This window comes from Rhinoraja longicauda, chromosome 26, assembly GCF_053455715.1.
Source record: "Rhinoraja longicauda isolate Sanriku21f chromosome 26, sRhiLon1.1, whole genome shotgun sequence".
In the NCBI taxonomy this organism is placed as follows: domain Eukaryota; kingdom Metazoa; phylum Chordata; class Chondrichthyes; order Rajiformes; family Arhynchobatidae; genus Rhinoraja; species Rhinoraja longicauda.
Window position 1 is genome coordinate 30,679,923 of NC_135978.1, and position 16,157 is coordinate 30,696,079.

The 16,157-nt window shown below is 51.6% G+C and overlaps 1 protein-coding gene across 9 annotated transcripts in view; it reads left to right on the plus strand.

The window, feature by feature from the left end:
• LOC144606161 (rap1 GTPase-activating protein 2-like) overlaps positions 1-16,157 on the plus strand; it is a 403,406-nt gene that overhangs the window by 155,086 nt on the left and 232,163 nt on the right. The window contains exon 1 of one of the 9 annotated variants that reach the window (XM_078421971.1): positions 7,679-7,832. The exons of the other annotated variants lie outside the window; for them this stretch is intronic. Within the exon in view, the coding sequence (XP_078278097.1) occupies positions 7,789-7,832 (44 nt within the window). The 5' untranslated portion in view covers positions 7,679-7,788. Of the gene's footprint in view, positions 1-7,678; positions 7,833-16,157 lie in introns of those variants that run through there. 9 annotated transcript variants of the gene reach the window in all.

Here is a 16,157-nt window from a genome sequence, read left to right on the forward strand (position 1 = left end):
GTAATCTGCAATTCCTTTCCTACTGGGTTGTGTGATTAGTGGCGTGGCTGTGTTTAGTTTAGAGATACAGGGTGGACACGGGCCCTTTCGGCCCGCCGGGTCCGTGCCGACCGTAGTCGGGATGGAACCCGGGTCATCGGCGCTGCATTCACTGTAAGGCAGTAACTCTACCGCTGTGCCAATATCCACCTGTGGGCTGGATATCAGAAGCTGGATATCAGGAGCTTCTCAAGACTTCAGACCGACCGAGCAGTTGCCCCCTCACCCCCAGAACGTGGCATAGAAACAGCATGGAAACAGGCCCTTCGGCCCAACTCGCCCACACCGGCCAACATGTCCCAGCTACACTAGTCCCACTTGCCTGCGCTTGGTCCATATCCCTCCAAACCCGTCCTATCCATGTACCTGTCTAACTGTTTCTTAAACGTTGGGATAGTCCCAGCCTCGACTACCTCCTCTGGCAGCTTATTCCATACACCCACCACCCTCTGTGTGAAAAAGTTACCCCTCGGATTCCTATGAAATCTTTTCCCCTTCACCTTGAGCCTACGTCCTCTGGTCCTCGATTCACCTTCTCTGGGCAAGAGACTCTGTGCATCTACCCGATCTATTCCTCCCATGATTTTGTGCACCTCTATAAGATCACCCCCCATCCTCCTGCGCTCCGTGCTAAGAGGATGAGGGGAGATCATTGCACAGTATCACACATTTGAGTCAGTATTGAGTCACTTTGAGTTTGAACATTGAATAACGGCCCACTTATTGACGCCTTATTTATGCGGCATAGATCTGATGTGGAGCCATTAGGAGGTAGCGACCACGATATGATAAATTTTAATCTGCAATTTGAGAGGGAGAAGGTGAAATCGGACATGCCGGTATTGTAGGTGGGCAAAGGGGACTACAGAGGCTCGAGGGAAATGCCGGCCAAAGTTGACTGGAAAGGGACCCTAGCAGGGGTGATGGTGGAACAGCAATGGCAGGAGGTTCTGGGAATAATTCGGAAGACACAGGATCTTTTTATTCCAAAGAGGAAGAAAGATTCTATTGGAGAGAAAGAGGGTTCTGTGGCTGACGAGGGAAGTCAAGGACAGTCTAAAACTAAAGGTGAAGGCGTATAACATAGCAAAGATTAGTGGGAAGCCAGAGGATTGGGGAGCTTTTAAAGAACGACAGAGGGTAACTAAAAAGGCAATACGGGGAGAAAAGATGAAAGACGGAGGTAAGCTAGCCAATAAGATAAAAGAGGATGGCAAGAGTTTCTTCAGTTGTATAAAGAGCAAGAAAAAGGCAAGAGTGGACGTTGGACCGCTGGAGAATGATGCAGGAGAAGTGATAATGGGGAATGAAGAAATGGCAGAGCAGTTGAATAACTTGTTTTGCATCAGTCTTCACAGTGGAAGACACCAGCAACGTGGCTGAGATTCAAGAGAGTCAGGGGGTGGGTGTTTGTGGAGTGGCTACTACCAGGGAGAAGGTGCTTTGGAAGCTGGAAGGGCTGAAGGTGGATAAGCCACCTGGGCCGGATGGACTGCACGCTAGGGTTCCGAAAGAGGCGGTTTTCGAGATTGTGGGGGCATTGATAGTGATATTTCAGGAATCACTAGAGGCAGGAGAGGTCCCAGATTGCCATCATTACCCCGCTGCTCAAGAAGGGAGCAAGGCAGAACAGTGGGAAGTAAAGGCCGGCTAGTCTGGCTTCGGTGGTTGGTAAGATTGTCGAGTCCATCATAAAGGATGAGGTTACGGAGTACTTTGAAGTTCACGATAAAATAGGCAGAAGTCAGCATGGCTTTGTGAAGGGGAGGTCTTGCTTGACAAATCTGCTGGAATTCTTTGAAGAAGTAACTAGCAGGACAGACAAAGGAGAGTCAGTGGATGTTGTTTACTTAGATTTTCAGAAAGCCTTTGATAAGGTGCCACACGGGAGGCTGCCAGGGAAGATGAGAGCTCACGGTATCAAAGGGCAGATGCTGGCATGGACGGCAGGTTGGCTGGATGGCAGAAGGCAAAGGGTGGCAATAAAGGGGGCTGTTTCAGGTTGGCTGCCAGTGACTAGCGGAGTTCCGCAGGGATCGGTGCTGGGGCCGCTGCTCGTTACGTTGCATGTTAATGATTTGGGCAAGGGGATTGAAGGCTTTGTGGTCAAGTTTGCGGATGATACGAGAATAGGTGGAGGGGCAGGTAGTGTAGAAAAAGCAGGGACTCTGCAGAAGGACTTGGACAGGTTGGGAGAGTGGGCAGAGAAGTGGCAGATGGAATACAGTGCGGCAAAGCGTGGAGTCATGCATTTTGGTAGTGGGAATAAAGGCGTAGACCTTTTTCCAAATGGGGTGAGAATCCAGAAATCGTAGATGCAAAGGGACTTGGGTTAGCTATAGCAAAACGCCACAGGCTAACCTATGATGAGCCTGGCCTGTCGACACTGGGCCTGTACTCGCTGGAGTTTAGAAGAATGAGGGGGGACCCTCATTGAAACGTACAGAATAGTGAAAGGCCTGGATAGAGTGGATGTGGAGAGGATGTTTCCACTAGTGGGAGAGTCTAGGACCAGAGGGCACAGCCTCAGAATTAAAGGACGTTCTTTTAGGAAGGAGATGAGGAGAAATTTCTTTAGTCAGAGGGTGGTGAATCTGTGGAATTCTTTGCCACAGACGGCTGTGGAGGCCAAGTCAGTAGATATTTTTAAGGCAGAGGTAGATAGATTCTTGATTAGTACGGGTGTCAGGGGTTATGGGGAGAAGGCAGGAGGATGGGGTTGGGAGGGAGAGATAGATCAGCCATGATTGAATGGCGGAGTAGACCTGATGGGCCGAATGGCCTAATTCTACTCCTTTTCTTTATGACCTTATGATCTTTTGACATCAAGGATGGTCTCAAGCTACCTTGACCCCCTTCAGTCCAGTGTAATTGAAAGTAAACAGTATTATGTTTTGATCCTTAATACTCGATGGGAAATAGGTTCAAAGCTTTCAAGGGAAAGCTGTAGGGAGTTGTCGACCATTTATTCACTAATAGGATGGTTAATCAGTGGGCAAATCTGCCACTAACTTTACAATTAGTCACAACAATCACAATCTCTGAAGCATTTGCCAGTGCTGAGGAGTCCGTCTGAATCTCCTCCCCTCTTTTGTGCTTCATCCTTCTGTCGCTCTCTCTCCTCCACTTCCCTCGTTAACGAGCTCATCGGGAAGGCTGGCTCCATCCTGGGGGCGGAGTTGGATTCATGGGGGGGGGGAGGTGGTCTCGGAGGAGAGGATGCTCCTCAAACTGCGGAGCATCCTGGACAATACAGCTCACCCCCTCCATGACACACTGGTCAACCTGAGGAGCACCTTCAGCAACAGACTGGTCCCACCAAGATGCAGCACAGGACGCCACAGGAGATCCTTCTTCCCTGTGGCTATCAAACTGTACAACTCCTCCCCTTCTGTCGTGGGGTAGACTGGCTTGACGAATTGTGAAGCCAGAGGAAGGAATATGTGGAATGTGCGGAAGGGGAGGGAGGGAGGGAGGGAGGGAGGGAGGGAGGGAGGGAGGGAGGGAGGGAGGGAGGGAGGGAGGGAGGGATAAGGTGTGAAGTGGGTGTGAATCCAGGTGGGACACAGGCCTTGGAGACGGTGGGGAAAATGGGTGGAGGGATGGGAGGGGAGGGGGAGGAAAGATGTGGGTGGTGGAGGAGGGGTTGTTTGTCGATTAGTTACTTACAAGTGTATATTCAATGTCCCCGCCGTATCCCGAGTGTCCAAGCCAACGTTGAGGTTTGTGAGATGTTGCTGTGTACACAAATTGAGGGGAGACGCAAAATGCCGGAGTAACTCAGTGGGACGGGCAGGGTCTCTGGAGATAAGGAATGGGTGACGCTTCGGGTCGAGACCCTTCTTCAGACAAATTGGGTGCTGGTTCTGACGTCGAAGCAATCTGCACTTATCCATTGTCTGTGAAGCACCTTGGAATGTCCTGAAGCGTTAGAAATGGGCGGCACGGTGGCACGGCGCCGGAGACCCGGGTTCCATCCTGACTACGGGTGCTGTCTGTGCGGAGTTTGCACGTTCTCCAGGTGACCCAGGCGGTCAATCGAGGCTACTCCGCCCGACCCAGGTGCCGCCCGACCCAGGTGCCGCCCGACCCAGGTGCCCCCCCCACCCAGGTGCCGCCCCACCCAGGTGCCGCCCCACCCACTGAATTCCTCCAGCACTTTGTAGCAAGAAGGAACTGCAGATGCTGGGTTAATACCAAAGAAAGACACAAAGTGCTGGAGTAACTCCGCGGGTCAGGCAGCATCTCTGGAGAACATGGACGGGCGACATTTTGAATCAGGACGCTGCCTGACCCGCTGAGTTACTCCGCGTTTTAGACAATAGACAATAGGTGCAGGAGGAGGCCATTCGGCCCTTCGAGCCAGCACCGTTTGGTGTCTATCCTCCAGTAGCTGGTGGTGTTTTTGCTCATTTGCTGTCTCTCGTTGTGTAAAACATGTTTGGAGTAAACAGTTGAGAACATTTGCAAAAAAAAGGATGAAAAGATAACAACCTGCTCTCACAACGACAGGTGGTAAATTGTTATTATTGTGATATTAATCTAAACCCTTTTGTGATGGTAGAAAACACCAGATGAATAATTGCCCAAAGAACACCTTCTGGACATCTGAGCCACTGTTGCAGATACTGTTCCTTGTTTACATTAATTATATGTTAACTCTGCAATACTTTCAGTTCAAAAGAAATTATTTCCTTACAGAGAACAGAAGTGTTGGAATAGGGGAGGGGTGGGGGTTGGGAGAGGGGGGGAGAGAGAGAGAGAGAGAGAGAGAGAGAGAGAGAGAGAGAGAGAGAGAGATTCAGAGAGAGAGAGAGAGAGAGAGAGAGAGATTCAGAGGTAGAGAGAGAGATAGAGAGAGAGATTCAGAGGTAGAGAGAGAGAGAGAGAGAGAGAGAGAGAGATTCAGAGGTAGAGAGAGAGAGATTCAGAGGTAGAGAGAGAGAGAGAGAGAGAGAGATATTCAGAGGTAGAGAGAGAGAGAGAGAGAGAGAGAGAGAGATATTCAGAGGTAGAGAGAGAGAGAGAGAGAGAGAGAGAGAGATATTCAGAGAGAGAGAGAGAGAGAGAGAGATATTCAGAGGTAGAGAGAGAGAGAGAGAGAGAGAGAGAGATTCAGAGAGAGAGAGAGAGAGAGAGAGTGAGATATTCAGAGGTAGAGAGAGAGAGAGAGAGAGAGAGAGAGAGAGAGAGAGAGAGAGGCATTACAGAGGTAGAGAGGGGGAGAGAGAGAGGGAGAGAGGGGGAGAGGCAAAGGGGGGGAGAGAGAGAGATGGCACTCCTGGGCCTGGCCAAGATGGCCATTCGCGGGTCCAGGCAGCGGGCGGTCGATGGTCACACCAGAGTCGGCTGCCCGCCCCTGTTCCGGGCCTATGTCCGTGCTCGCGTGTCCCTGGAGAGGGAACACGCGGTGTCCACAGGGACTCTGGAGGCCTTCCGTGAACGCTGGTCGCCGCGGGCATTGTAAATAAAGATTGCACCATTGTACTGTAATGATTGCTTCATGTATTGTTACCATTGAACGTTTATGTACTTCTGGTACACTGTACATGCATGTGTTGAATAGAGTCCTTGGAATGGAAAAAAAAAGAGAGAGAGAGAGAGAGAGAGAGAGAGAGAGAGAGAGAGAGAGAGAGAGAGAGAGAGAGAGAGAGAGAGAGAGAGAGAGAGAGAGAGAGAGAGAGTGGTAGAGAGAGAGAGAGAGAGACAAAAACCAGGGTAAAACTGAGGATGAAAAGGAAAAGGAAAAGGAAAAGCAGGGTTTGCATTTGTAGTTTAGTCTCGAGTTACAGCGCGGAAACAGGCCCTTCAGCCCATCGAGTCCGTGCCGACCAGCGATCCCCGCACAGTAGCAATATCCTACACACATTCTCGGGACAATTTACAATTTACAGAAGCCAAATAACCTACAAACCCGCACATCTTTGGAGTATGGGAGGAAACTGGAGCACCCGGAGAAAACCCACGCAGTCACGGGGCGAACGTACAAACTCCATACAGACAGCACCTGTGGTCAGGATCAAACCCGGGTCTCTGGCTCTGCTTCTCTGAATTGTTTATTGGTTTCTCCTTCTCGGTGAGATATCGTGATTTTTTTTTGTTTGCGTGCAGAGCTGAGAGAAAAATAGAGGGCCTGAATTTAGCTTCTCAGCCTTGTAGCGTAACAGTTCCAGAGAAAAGCGCCACTGGCTGCAGTGAGGTAGGTTGGAAGATTGGCGTCACATTTGTGCGCTTTCAAGCTTTTGTACCTTTTACCTAATGGGAAGAAGAAGGAATGAAGAAGGTCCATGATATGTTGTGGAAGACAAAGAACAGCAGGTGCCGGGTTAACACCAAGGATAGATACAAAGTGCTGGAGTAACTCAGCGGGACAGGCAGCGTCTCTGGAGAACATGGATGGGCGACGCTTCGGGTCGGGAACCTTCTTAGTTTCGGGTCTTCAGACCTGAAGAAGGGCTGGTCCCGACCCGAAACGTCACCTGCCCTTCGCTCCAGAGATGCTGGCTCTGACCCGCTGAGTTACCCCAGCACTTTGTGTTCAGTTTGGTTGGTGTGATGGATGGGGCTACATCACCAATGCTACAATGTCTTTGCGTTTGCAAACTAGGAACTTGTGGTTTGGAAATAAGATGTTCCTGAGAGTTGTGAATCTGTGGAATTCTCTGCCTCAGAAGGCAGTGGAGGCCAATTCTCTGAATGCATTCAAGAGAGAGCTGGATAGAGCTCTAAAGGATAGCGGAGTCAGGGGGTATGGGGAGAAGGCAGGAACGGGGTACTGATTGAGAATGATCAGCCATGATCACATTGAATGGCGGTGCTGGCTCAGTTGACCAAAACTGCACACAGTACTCCAGGTGTGGTCTCACTAGGGCCCTGTACAACTGCACACAGTACTTCAGGTGTGGTTTCACTAGGGCCCTGTACAACTGCACACAGTACTCCAGGTGCGGTCTCACTAGGGCCCTGTACAACTGACAAGTGAGGCAACACGCAACCAGTCTAAACGCCCCTGATAAAAGCGAGGGCGGGAGGTCACGAATGGTTCTGTGGGCACAAAGCTGGCCTCCTTGCTCCTTCATGCCCCTCCTGCTGGCCTCTGTCTCCCCTTCGTATTAATAAATTCAACAACAGCGCGGCAACACAAACAATTCCGGAATACATTTTCTTTTCTCTTCTTTCATCGGTTACCACGGCAACGCCGGCTAAGCGGCCGGACGCTCGAGGAGGGATTGAGATGTGGAGGCAACTACTGCAGCGCTGCGGAGCGGGAAGAGATTCTGCTGCTGTTCCTTAGCGGAGCAGAGACTCGAACCGCCCGCCGGCAGGCAGTCTGCCCCAACCATCTTTGTGAAGAGACAGACGAGAGAGAGAGAGAGAGAGAGAGTGAGAGAGAGAGGGGGGAGAGAGAGAGAGGGAGAGGGAGAGGGAGAGGGAGAGGGAGAGAGAGAGAGAGGGAGAGAGAGAGAGAGAGAGAGAGAGAGAGAGAGAGAGAGAGAGGGGGAGAGAGGGGGGAGAGAGAGGGGGAGAGAGAGAGAGAGAGAGAGGGAGAGAGACAGAGAGAGAGAGAGAGAGAGAGAGAGAGAGAGAGAGAGAGAGAGAGAGCGGGGGAGAGAGAGGGGGAGAGAGAGAGAGAGAGAGAGAGAGACATTTAACCCTCAGCCAGTGTGCCTGCCTGTGTCTCGTGCGGTCCTGAACCAAGTGATTTGAGGTCCGGCTGCCTTTTATTGTGAGTGTGATCTTGCAGAGGGAATGTCGTGCCAGCAGACCAAACTAAAGAGACCAAAGATGTTCTGGTGAGTTTCCTTTATTCCTTCTTATCCAAATTGCTCCTCCCGTAAACACCCAGGAAATGAATGAAAGGAGCTCGGCAACTGTTTCGGAGACCCGGGCTTCCATCCCGACCCCGGGTGCTGTCTGTGTGGAGTTTGCACGTTCTCCCCGTGACCCGCGTGGGTTTTCTCCGGGCGCTCCGGTTTCCTCCCACGCCCTCCCGGGCGTTTGTACGTTAATTGTCCCCTCTGTAAAATCGCTCCCCAGTGTGTGGATGGGGGAAAGTGGGAACAACACAGCACTAGTGTGGGCGGGGGGTGGCCGCTGGTCGGCATGACTCGATGGGCCGAAGGGCCTGTTTCCGCGCTGCGTCTCTAAACTACACTGACGACGTGAGATTGTCAATGGAAGATGGATACCTGAAGTGACGATGCTGGAAATGTCGACCGTCTGGAGTTACTGAGCTCATTAAGGGCGGCTCATTAAGTTTTTGTCTCCAAATTTGAGGAAGGATATTCTTGCTATTGAGGGCGTGCAGCGTAGGTTTACTAGGTTAATTCCCGGAATGGCAGGACTGTCGTACGTTGAAAGACTGGAGCGACTAGGTTTGTATACACTGGAATTTAGAAGGATGAGAGGGGATCTTATCGAAACGTATAAGATTATTAAGGGGTTGGACACGTTAGAGGCAGGAAACATGTTCCCAATGTTGGGAGAGTCCAGAACCAGGGGCCACAGTTTAAGAATAAGGGGTAGGCCATTTAGAACTGAGATGAGGAAAAACTTTTTCAGTCAGAGAGTTGTGAATCTGTGGAATTCTCTGCCTCAGAAGGCAGTGGAGGCCAATTCTCAGAATGCATTCAAGAGAGAACTAGATAGAGCTCTTAAGGATAGCGGAGTCAGGGGGTATGGGGAGGGCAGGAACGGGGTACTGATTGAGAATGATCAGCCATGATCACATTGAATGGCGGTGCCGGCTCGAAGGGCCGAATGGCCTCCTCCTGCACCCATTGTCTATTGTCTATTGGCGTGGTGGCGCAGCGGGTAGAGTCGCTGCCTCGCAGTACCGGAGACCCCGGTTCGATCCAGACCTCGGGTGCTGCCTGTGTGGAGTTCGCACGTTCTCCCTGCGACCTGCGTGGGTTTTCTCCGGGTGCTCCGGTTCCCTCCCACGTCCCAAAGACGTGCAGGTCTGTGCATTAATTATGAGAGGCACCGATGAGGCAGAGAGAACTTGATTCGCCAGGATGGACATGGTTGAGAGAGGGACGATGTTTAAAGGGGCATGTTTTTGTGCGGGGCATGTTTGTTTTACGCGGAGTCTAGCGAGCGCCAGAATCAAAGAGGAGCTGAAGGATGTGTAAGGCGGAACGAGGTGTAGGGCTGCTGGAAAAGACACAAAGTGCTGGAGTAACCCAGCGGGTCAGGCAGCATCTCTGGAGAACATGGGTAGGTGACGTTATGGGTTGGGACCCTTCCTCAGAGTTAAGTCACTCTGTGCCTTCTTCTCGCAACGTCTTTCGTTGTCTTTAAGATGTTTTGCCAGTTTTTTTTCTGTTCAGACAAGAGGAACCCATCTGAGGAAAGGAAGTTAAAATGGTGACCAACCTGGAGATTGAATTGAATTGAATTGAATACATTTCATTCGCCAAGTATGTACACATACAAGGAATTTGCCTTGGTGCTTTGCTTGCAAGTCACAACACGACACACGGTAAACAATTAAGAATAAAACATTATAATTTACATATGTGGAGAATGAAATAAAATACCAGAGCAAATGGAGGCTACAGACTTTTGGTTATTGAGTAGAGCTACTGCTCGAGGGGAAAAAAGCTGTTTTTATGTCTGGCTGTGGCTGCTTGAGACAATAGACAATAGGTGCAGGAGGAGGCCATTCGGCCCTTCGAGCCAGCACCGCCATTCAATGTGATCATGGCTGATCATTCTCAATCAGTACCCCATTCCTGCCTTCTCCCCATACCCCCTGACTCCGCTATCCTTAAGAGCTCTATCTAGCTCTCTCTTGAATGCATTCAGAGAATTGGCCTCCACTGCCTTCTGAGGCAGAGAATTCCACAGATTCACAACTCTCTGACTGAAAAAGTTTCTCCTCATCTCCGTTCTAAATGGCCTACCCCTTATTCTTAAACTGTAGCCCCTGGTTCTGGACTCCCCCAACATTGGGAACATGCTTCCTGCCTCTAACGTGTCCAACCCCTTAATAATCTTATACGTTTCGATAAGATCTCCTCTCATCCTTCTAAATTCCAGTGTATACAAGCCTAGTCGCTCCAGTCTTTCAACGTAAGACAGCCCCGCCATTCCGGGAATTAACCTAGTCCGACAGTCCGGAGTCGCCTTCCAGAGGGAAGTGCTTCGAAGAGTTTGTGGCCAGGGTGAGGGGGGTCAGAGATGATCTTGCCCGCTCGCTTCCTGGCCCTTGCAGTGTACAGTTCGTCAATGGGGGGAAGGTTGCAGCCAACAACCTTCTCAGCTGTGCGAACGATCCGTTGCAGCCTCCGGATGTCGTGCCTGGTGGCTGAGCCAAACCAGACCATGATGGAGAAGGTGAGGACGGCATAGAGTCTGTATTAAATGGCGGTACAAAACTGGACCATCATTGGCTGTGGCAGATTGTGTTTCCTCCACATCTCCACAGACTCAGCGCAAGTATTCGGCAAAATAGGGTCACATGGGGTGCAGGTCGGAGGAACAAAGGGTGGTGGGTGTATGGAACAAGCTGCCAGAGGAGGTGGTTGAGGCTGGGTCTATCCTCATGTTTAAGAAACAGTTAGACAGGTACATGGATAGGATAGGTTTGGAGGCAAGGAGTGCGTGTATTACACTGACGTTTTAACTTCCTGAGCCCACTGTGTTCTCTTCTGTAAACCGGCATCTGCAGTTCCTTGTCTCGACAAAGACTTTGATCGTGTGGGTGGTGGAGAATATTTTTGTCTGTGGGGAGGAGCTTTGCTGGTTAATTGAGAATGATCAGCCATGATCACATTGAATGGCGGTGCTGGCTCGAAGGGCCGAATGGCCTGCTCCTCCACCTATTGTCTATTGTCTATCATTAATATCAGCAAATCCAATAGGGATGATACAATGATACATTTAATAGTTTTATGGAACACTTAATGAGGCCCTTCGGCCCACTGTGGCCATTCTGTTGGACTTTGACTTTGGAGATGCAGTGCAGGAACAGTCCCCTTCGGCCCACTACGTCGGTGCTTACTAGCAATCGCCCCCTGCACTAGCACTATCCTACACACTGGGGACTATTTACAATATTTTACCAAAGCCCAATTAACCTACGAGCCTGCACGTCTTTTAAACGTGGGAGGAAACCGGAGCCCCCGGAGAAAACACACGCGGGTCACGGGGAGAATGTGCAAACTCCATACAGACAGCTCCGGTAGTCAGGATCGAACCCGGGTCTCTGGCGCTGTGAGCAGCGATTCCACCGCCGCGAGACCGTGCCGACCATATGTATGATTCATGAACAGACAGTGGTCTCCTACTGTGCTGGAGGGAGCTGCAGAAGCTGGTTTATACCGAAGATAGACACTAACTGCTGCAGTATCTCAGAGGGTCAGGCAGCATCTGTGGAGAAAAGGGAACAGCTGATATTTCGGTTTGGAACCCTACTTTCAGTCTGAAGAAGGGTCTCGACCCGAAAGGTCAACAATCCATGTTCTCCAGAGACGCTGCCTGACCCACTGAGTCTCCAGGACTCTGTGTCTATTACGGGTGGCATACGGGTGGCATATGGGTGGCATACGGGTGGCATGCGGGTGGCAAACTACTGGGCTGGGCGAAGGGTTGGGTATCATTTGCCAGCACTTAAGGAGGTCGTAAAGAATAGGACTAGAATTAGGCCATTCGGCCCATCAAGTCTACTCCGCCATTCAATTATGGCTGATCTATCTCTCCCTCCTAACCCCATTCTCTTGCCTTCTCCCCATAACCCCTGACACCCGCACTGATCAAGAATCTATCTATCTCTGCCTTAAAAATACCCATTGACTTGGCCTCCACAGCCTTCTGTGGCAATGAATCCCACAGATTCACCACCCTCTGACTAAAGAAATTTCTCCTCATCTCCTTCCGAAAAGAACGTCCTTTAATTCTGAGGCTGTGACCTCTGGTCCTGGACTCTCCCACTAGTGGAAACATCCTCTCCACATCCACTATATCCGAGCTTCAGGGATCTGTGCACAGAATCCGTGCTGAGACTCGCCCCTGCCCTGTGGGCTGTGTTTCGGCAGGTCAGCCCAGTTTAGTTTAGTTTATTGTCACGTGGAACGAGGTACAGTGAAAAGCTTTTTGTTTAGTTTAGTTCAGATAAACAGCGTGGACACAGGCCCTTCGGCCCACCGGGTCTGCGATCCACAGGCCCTTCGGCCCACCGGGTCCTTACCGGCCTGCGATCCACAGGCCCTTCGGCCCACCGGGTCCACACCGGCCTGCGATCCACAGGCCCTTCGGCCCACCGGGTCCACACCGGCCTGCGATCCACAGGCCCTTCGGCCCACCGGGTCCACACCGGCCTGCGATCCACAGGCCCTTCGGCCCACCGGGTCCACACCGGCCTGCGATCCCCACACTCTAACACTACCCTACACACACCAGGGACAAGTTTACATTTATACCAAGCCACATAAACTACAAACCTGCACGTCTTTGGAGTGTGGGAGGAAACCGAAGATCTCGGAGAAAACCCACGCAGGCCACGGGGAGAACGTACAAACTCCGTACAGACGGCGCCCGTAGTCGGGATGGAACCCGGGTCTCTGGCGCGGTGAGGCAACAACTCTACCGCTGCGGTGCCCGTGCTAACCAGTCAGTGGAAAGACAATACATGATTACAGATCGAGCCATCCATAATGTACAGATACATGGTAAGGGGAAAATGTTCAGTGCAAGGTAAAGCCAACCTTATGATAGGAAAGATTTAACGGAAAATGGGCCAAACGCAGGCAGGTGGGGCTGGTGTAGATGGGCATGTTGGTCGGTGTGGGGGGGGTTGGGCCAAAGGGCCTGTCTCCACACTGTAAAGGCAGGGGAGGGCATTGATCCATCTGCTAGGGGTAAAGCCAAGTGCTCCAGGCAGAGTGAGATACGTAGGGCATTAATGACCACCCACTACATCCCCCGACCTGTCCCCAGCCGTCTCGACTATGTCTTGCTGCTGGGGCCCGACAGGCCGGGACGAGAGAGTGAGGCCGACCATCTGCGCAACTCCAATCCAATCCCAATCCAAATCCAACTTAAATCCAAGTCAAGCGCAAGACATGACTTCAACCTCGGCCAGCTGGCAGCGATCCCAATCAGCGGTCGAAATAATAAGATTGAAAGTGAAGTCATGGTCATCTTCGAATCTCCCAAAGGACGAACAACAACAACAGGGGTAACGCCATCCTCTGGTGCCCCTGGCACAATGGGTTTTCTCCTCAAACATCCACTCAGAGATCAACATTGATCTCACAGTTAAACATCAGAGGAATGGACAGGCTAGAGGCAGGAAAAATGTTCCTGATGTTGGGGGGGAGTCCAGGACCAGGGGTCGCAGTTTAAGAATAAGGGGGAGGTCATTTAGGACTGAGATGAGGAAAAAAGTTTTCATCCAGAGAGTTGTGAATCTGTGGAATTCTCTGCCACAGAAGGCAGTGGAGGCCAATTCACTGGATGTATTTTGAGAGAGAGTTAGATTTAACTCTTGGAGGCTAACGGAATCAAGGGATATGGGGAAAAAGCAGGAACGGGGTACTGATTTTAGATGACCAGCCATGATCATATTGAATGGCGGTGCTGGCTCGAAGGGCCGAATGGCCTACTCCTGCACCTATTTTCTATGTTTCTATGAACGTCCCAGTGAGGTAGTGAACATTTCCGTTAGCTAAAATTAGGCAGATAGTCGTGGAGAAATACCCATCCCATCACTGAGGGGTTTAATCAAGGGTGGCTCACTGGGGCAGATGGTAGATCCTTGCCCATCAGTGTAGATCCAGCTTAGTTTTAATATTGGCACGTGTACCGAGGTACAGTGAGAAGCTCTTTGTTGCTGCGATCTATCCAGTCAGAGGAAAGACTATACATGATCACAATCAAGTTGTCCACAGTGTGCAGGTGCAGGATAAAAGGGAACAACGTTTAGTGCAAGATAAAGACCGGCTTTGGGTGGCGCAGCGGTAGAGTTGCTGCCTCACAGCGCCAGTGACCCGGGTTCCATCCCGACTACGGGCGCTGTCTGTACGGAGTTTGTATGTTCTCCCTGTGACCACGTGGGTTTTCTCCGGGCGCTCCGGTTTCCCTCCCACACTCCAAAGAAGTACAGGTTTGTAGGTTAATTGGCTTCTGAAATGTGTGTAGGATAGTGCTAGAGTGCGGAGATCGCTGGTTGACATAGACTCGGTGGGATGAAGGGCCTGTTTCCATGCTGTATCTCTAAAGTCCAAAGTAAAGTCCGATTGAAGATAGTTCGAGGGTCTCCAATGAGGTAGATGGGAGGTCAGGACCGCTCTCTAGTTGGTGAGAGGATGGTTCAGTTGCCTGATAACAGCCGGGAAGAACCTGTCCCTGAATCTGGAGGTGTGCGTTTTCACACTTCTGTACCTCTTGCCCGATGGGAGAGGGGAGAAGAGGGAGTGGCCGGGGTGAGACTGGTCCTTGATGATGATGCTGGCCTTGCCGAGGCAGCGCGAGGTGTAGAGGAGGGGCAGATCCAAAGCCTGGCGAGTGATAGGTGGATACGGGCGAGGGTTTTATTTGATCGGCAGATGGTTGGAGAAAAAAGACAGGTGTGAGGCAAAAGGATTGAAGAGTTGTGAATTGTGAAGCCAGAGGAAGGAAGGGGAGAGGGAGACCTCCTTGGTAAATGCAAGACTGGTCCTCGATGATGCTGCTGGCCTTGCCGAGGCAGCGCGAGGTGTAGAAGGGATCGATGGAAGGGAGGTTGGTTTACTTAAAATACTCTTAAAAGCTGCTATGGTATCTGCCTCCACCACCACCCCTGGCGGCACGTTCACGGCACTCCCCACCCTCTATGGAGATGAAACCTGCCCCATCAGTTTTCTTAGACAGAGGGTGGTGGGGGCCTGGAACGTGCTGCCGGGCGTGGTGGTGGAGGCGGATACGATAGTGGCGTTTAGGAGACTTTTGGACGGGCGCATGGATATGCAGGGAATGGATCGTGTGCAGGCAGACGAGAGTTGGACTTGGCATCATGTCAGGGGCAGAGATTGTGGGCCGAAGGGCCTGTTCCTGTGCTGTACTGTTCTCTGTTCTATGCTGTTTCTCTAACCCAAACTAACCTAAAACAAAGGTGGACACAAAATGCTTGGGTAACTCAGCGGGACAGGCAGCATCTCTGGAGAGAAGGAATGGGTGACGTTTCTGGTCGAGACCCTTCTTCAGTCTGAGACATTGTGGGCCGAAGGGCCTGTTTCTCAGCTCTACCCGCTGCTCCGCTGTTAACGTTCAGTCGCTGCAAAGACAGTTTTACGGCTCAACAAAGCTGAGCGAGTGGAATTAGGGACTTTAAACGCTGGATGTTGTAATGCATAAGGGCAGCACAGCAACACGGCCTCACTACAGGTACAGTGTTGGCTGTGAAAACATCTGGGCTATGCTGACACCGTGTGGAAACGAGAGCTCTCTCTCTCTCTCTCTCTCTCTCTCTCCCTCTCCCCCTCTCCCCCTCTCCCCCTCTCCCCCTCTCCCCCTCTCCCTCCCTCCCTCTCCTCTCCCTCTCCCCCTCCCCCTCCCCCCTCCCCTCCCCCTCTCCCTCTCGCCACCTCTCTCCCTCTCCCTTTCGCCACCTCTCCCTCTCGCCACCTCTCTCTCCCTCCCTCTCTCTCCCCCCCCTCTCCTCTCCCCCTCTCTCTCTCCACCTCTCTCTCTCTCCCTCTCTCTCCCTCTCTCTCAGCCCCCCCTCTCTCTCCCCCTCTCTCTCCCTCGCCCCCTCCCCCTCTCCCTCTCCCCCTCTCTCTCTCCACCTCTCTCTCTCTCTCTCTCCACCTCTCTCTCTCTCCCTCTCTCTCTCTCTCTCTCTGATGGCTCTGAATGTATGAATAATTTAAACAGCTGTTTCCATAGACATCAAACAGTGGTGAATATGTGCGCAGAGACACAGAGTGCTGGAGAAACTCAGCGGGCCAGGCAGCATCTCTGGAGAACAGGGACAGGTGACGTTTCAGGTCGGGGCCCTGCTTCAGACTGATTGCACTGGGAGGGGAGAGGGCTGGCAGAGAGATGGGTGCGGGGCAAAGCCTGGCGAGTGATGGGTGGGTACAGGCGAGGGGGGTTTATTGGCAGATGGGTGGACAAAGGCCAGAGATGAAAAG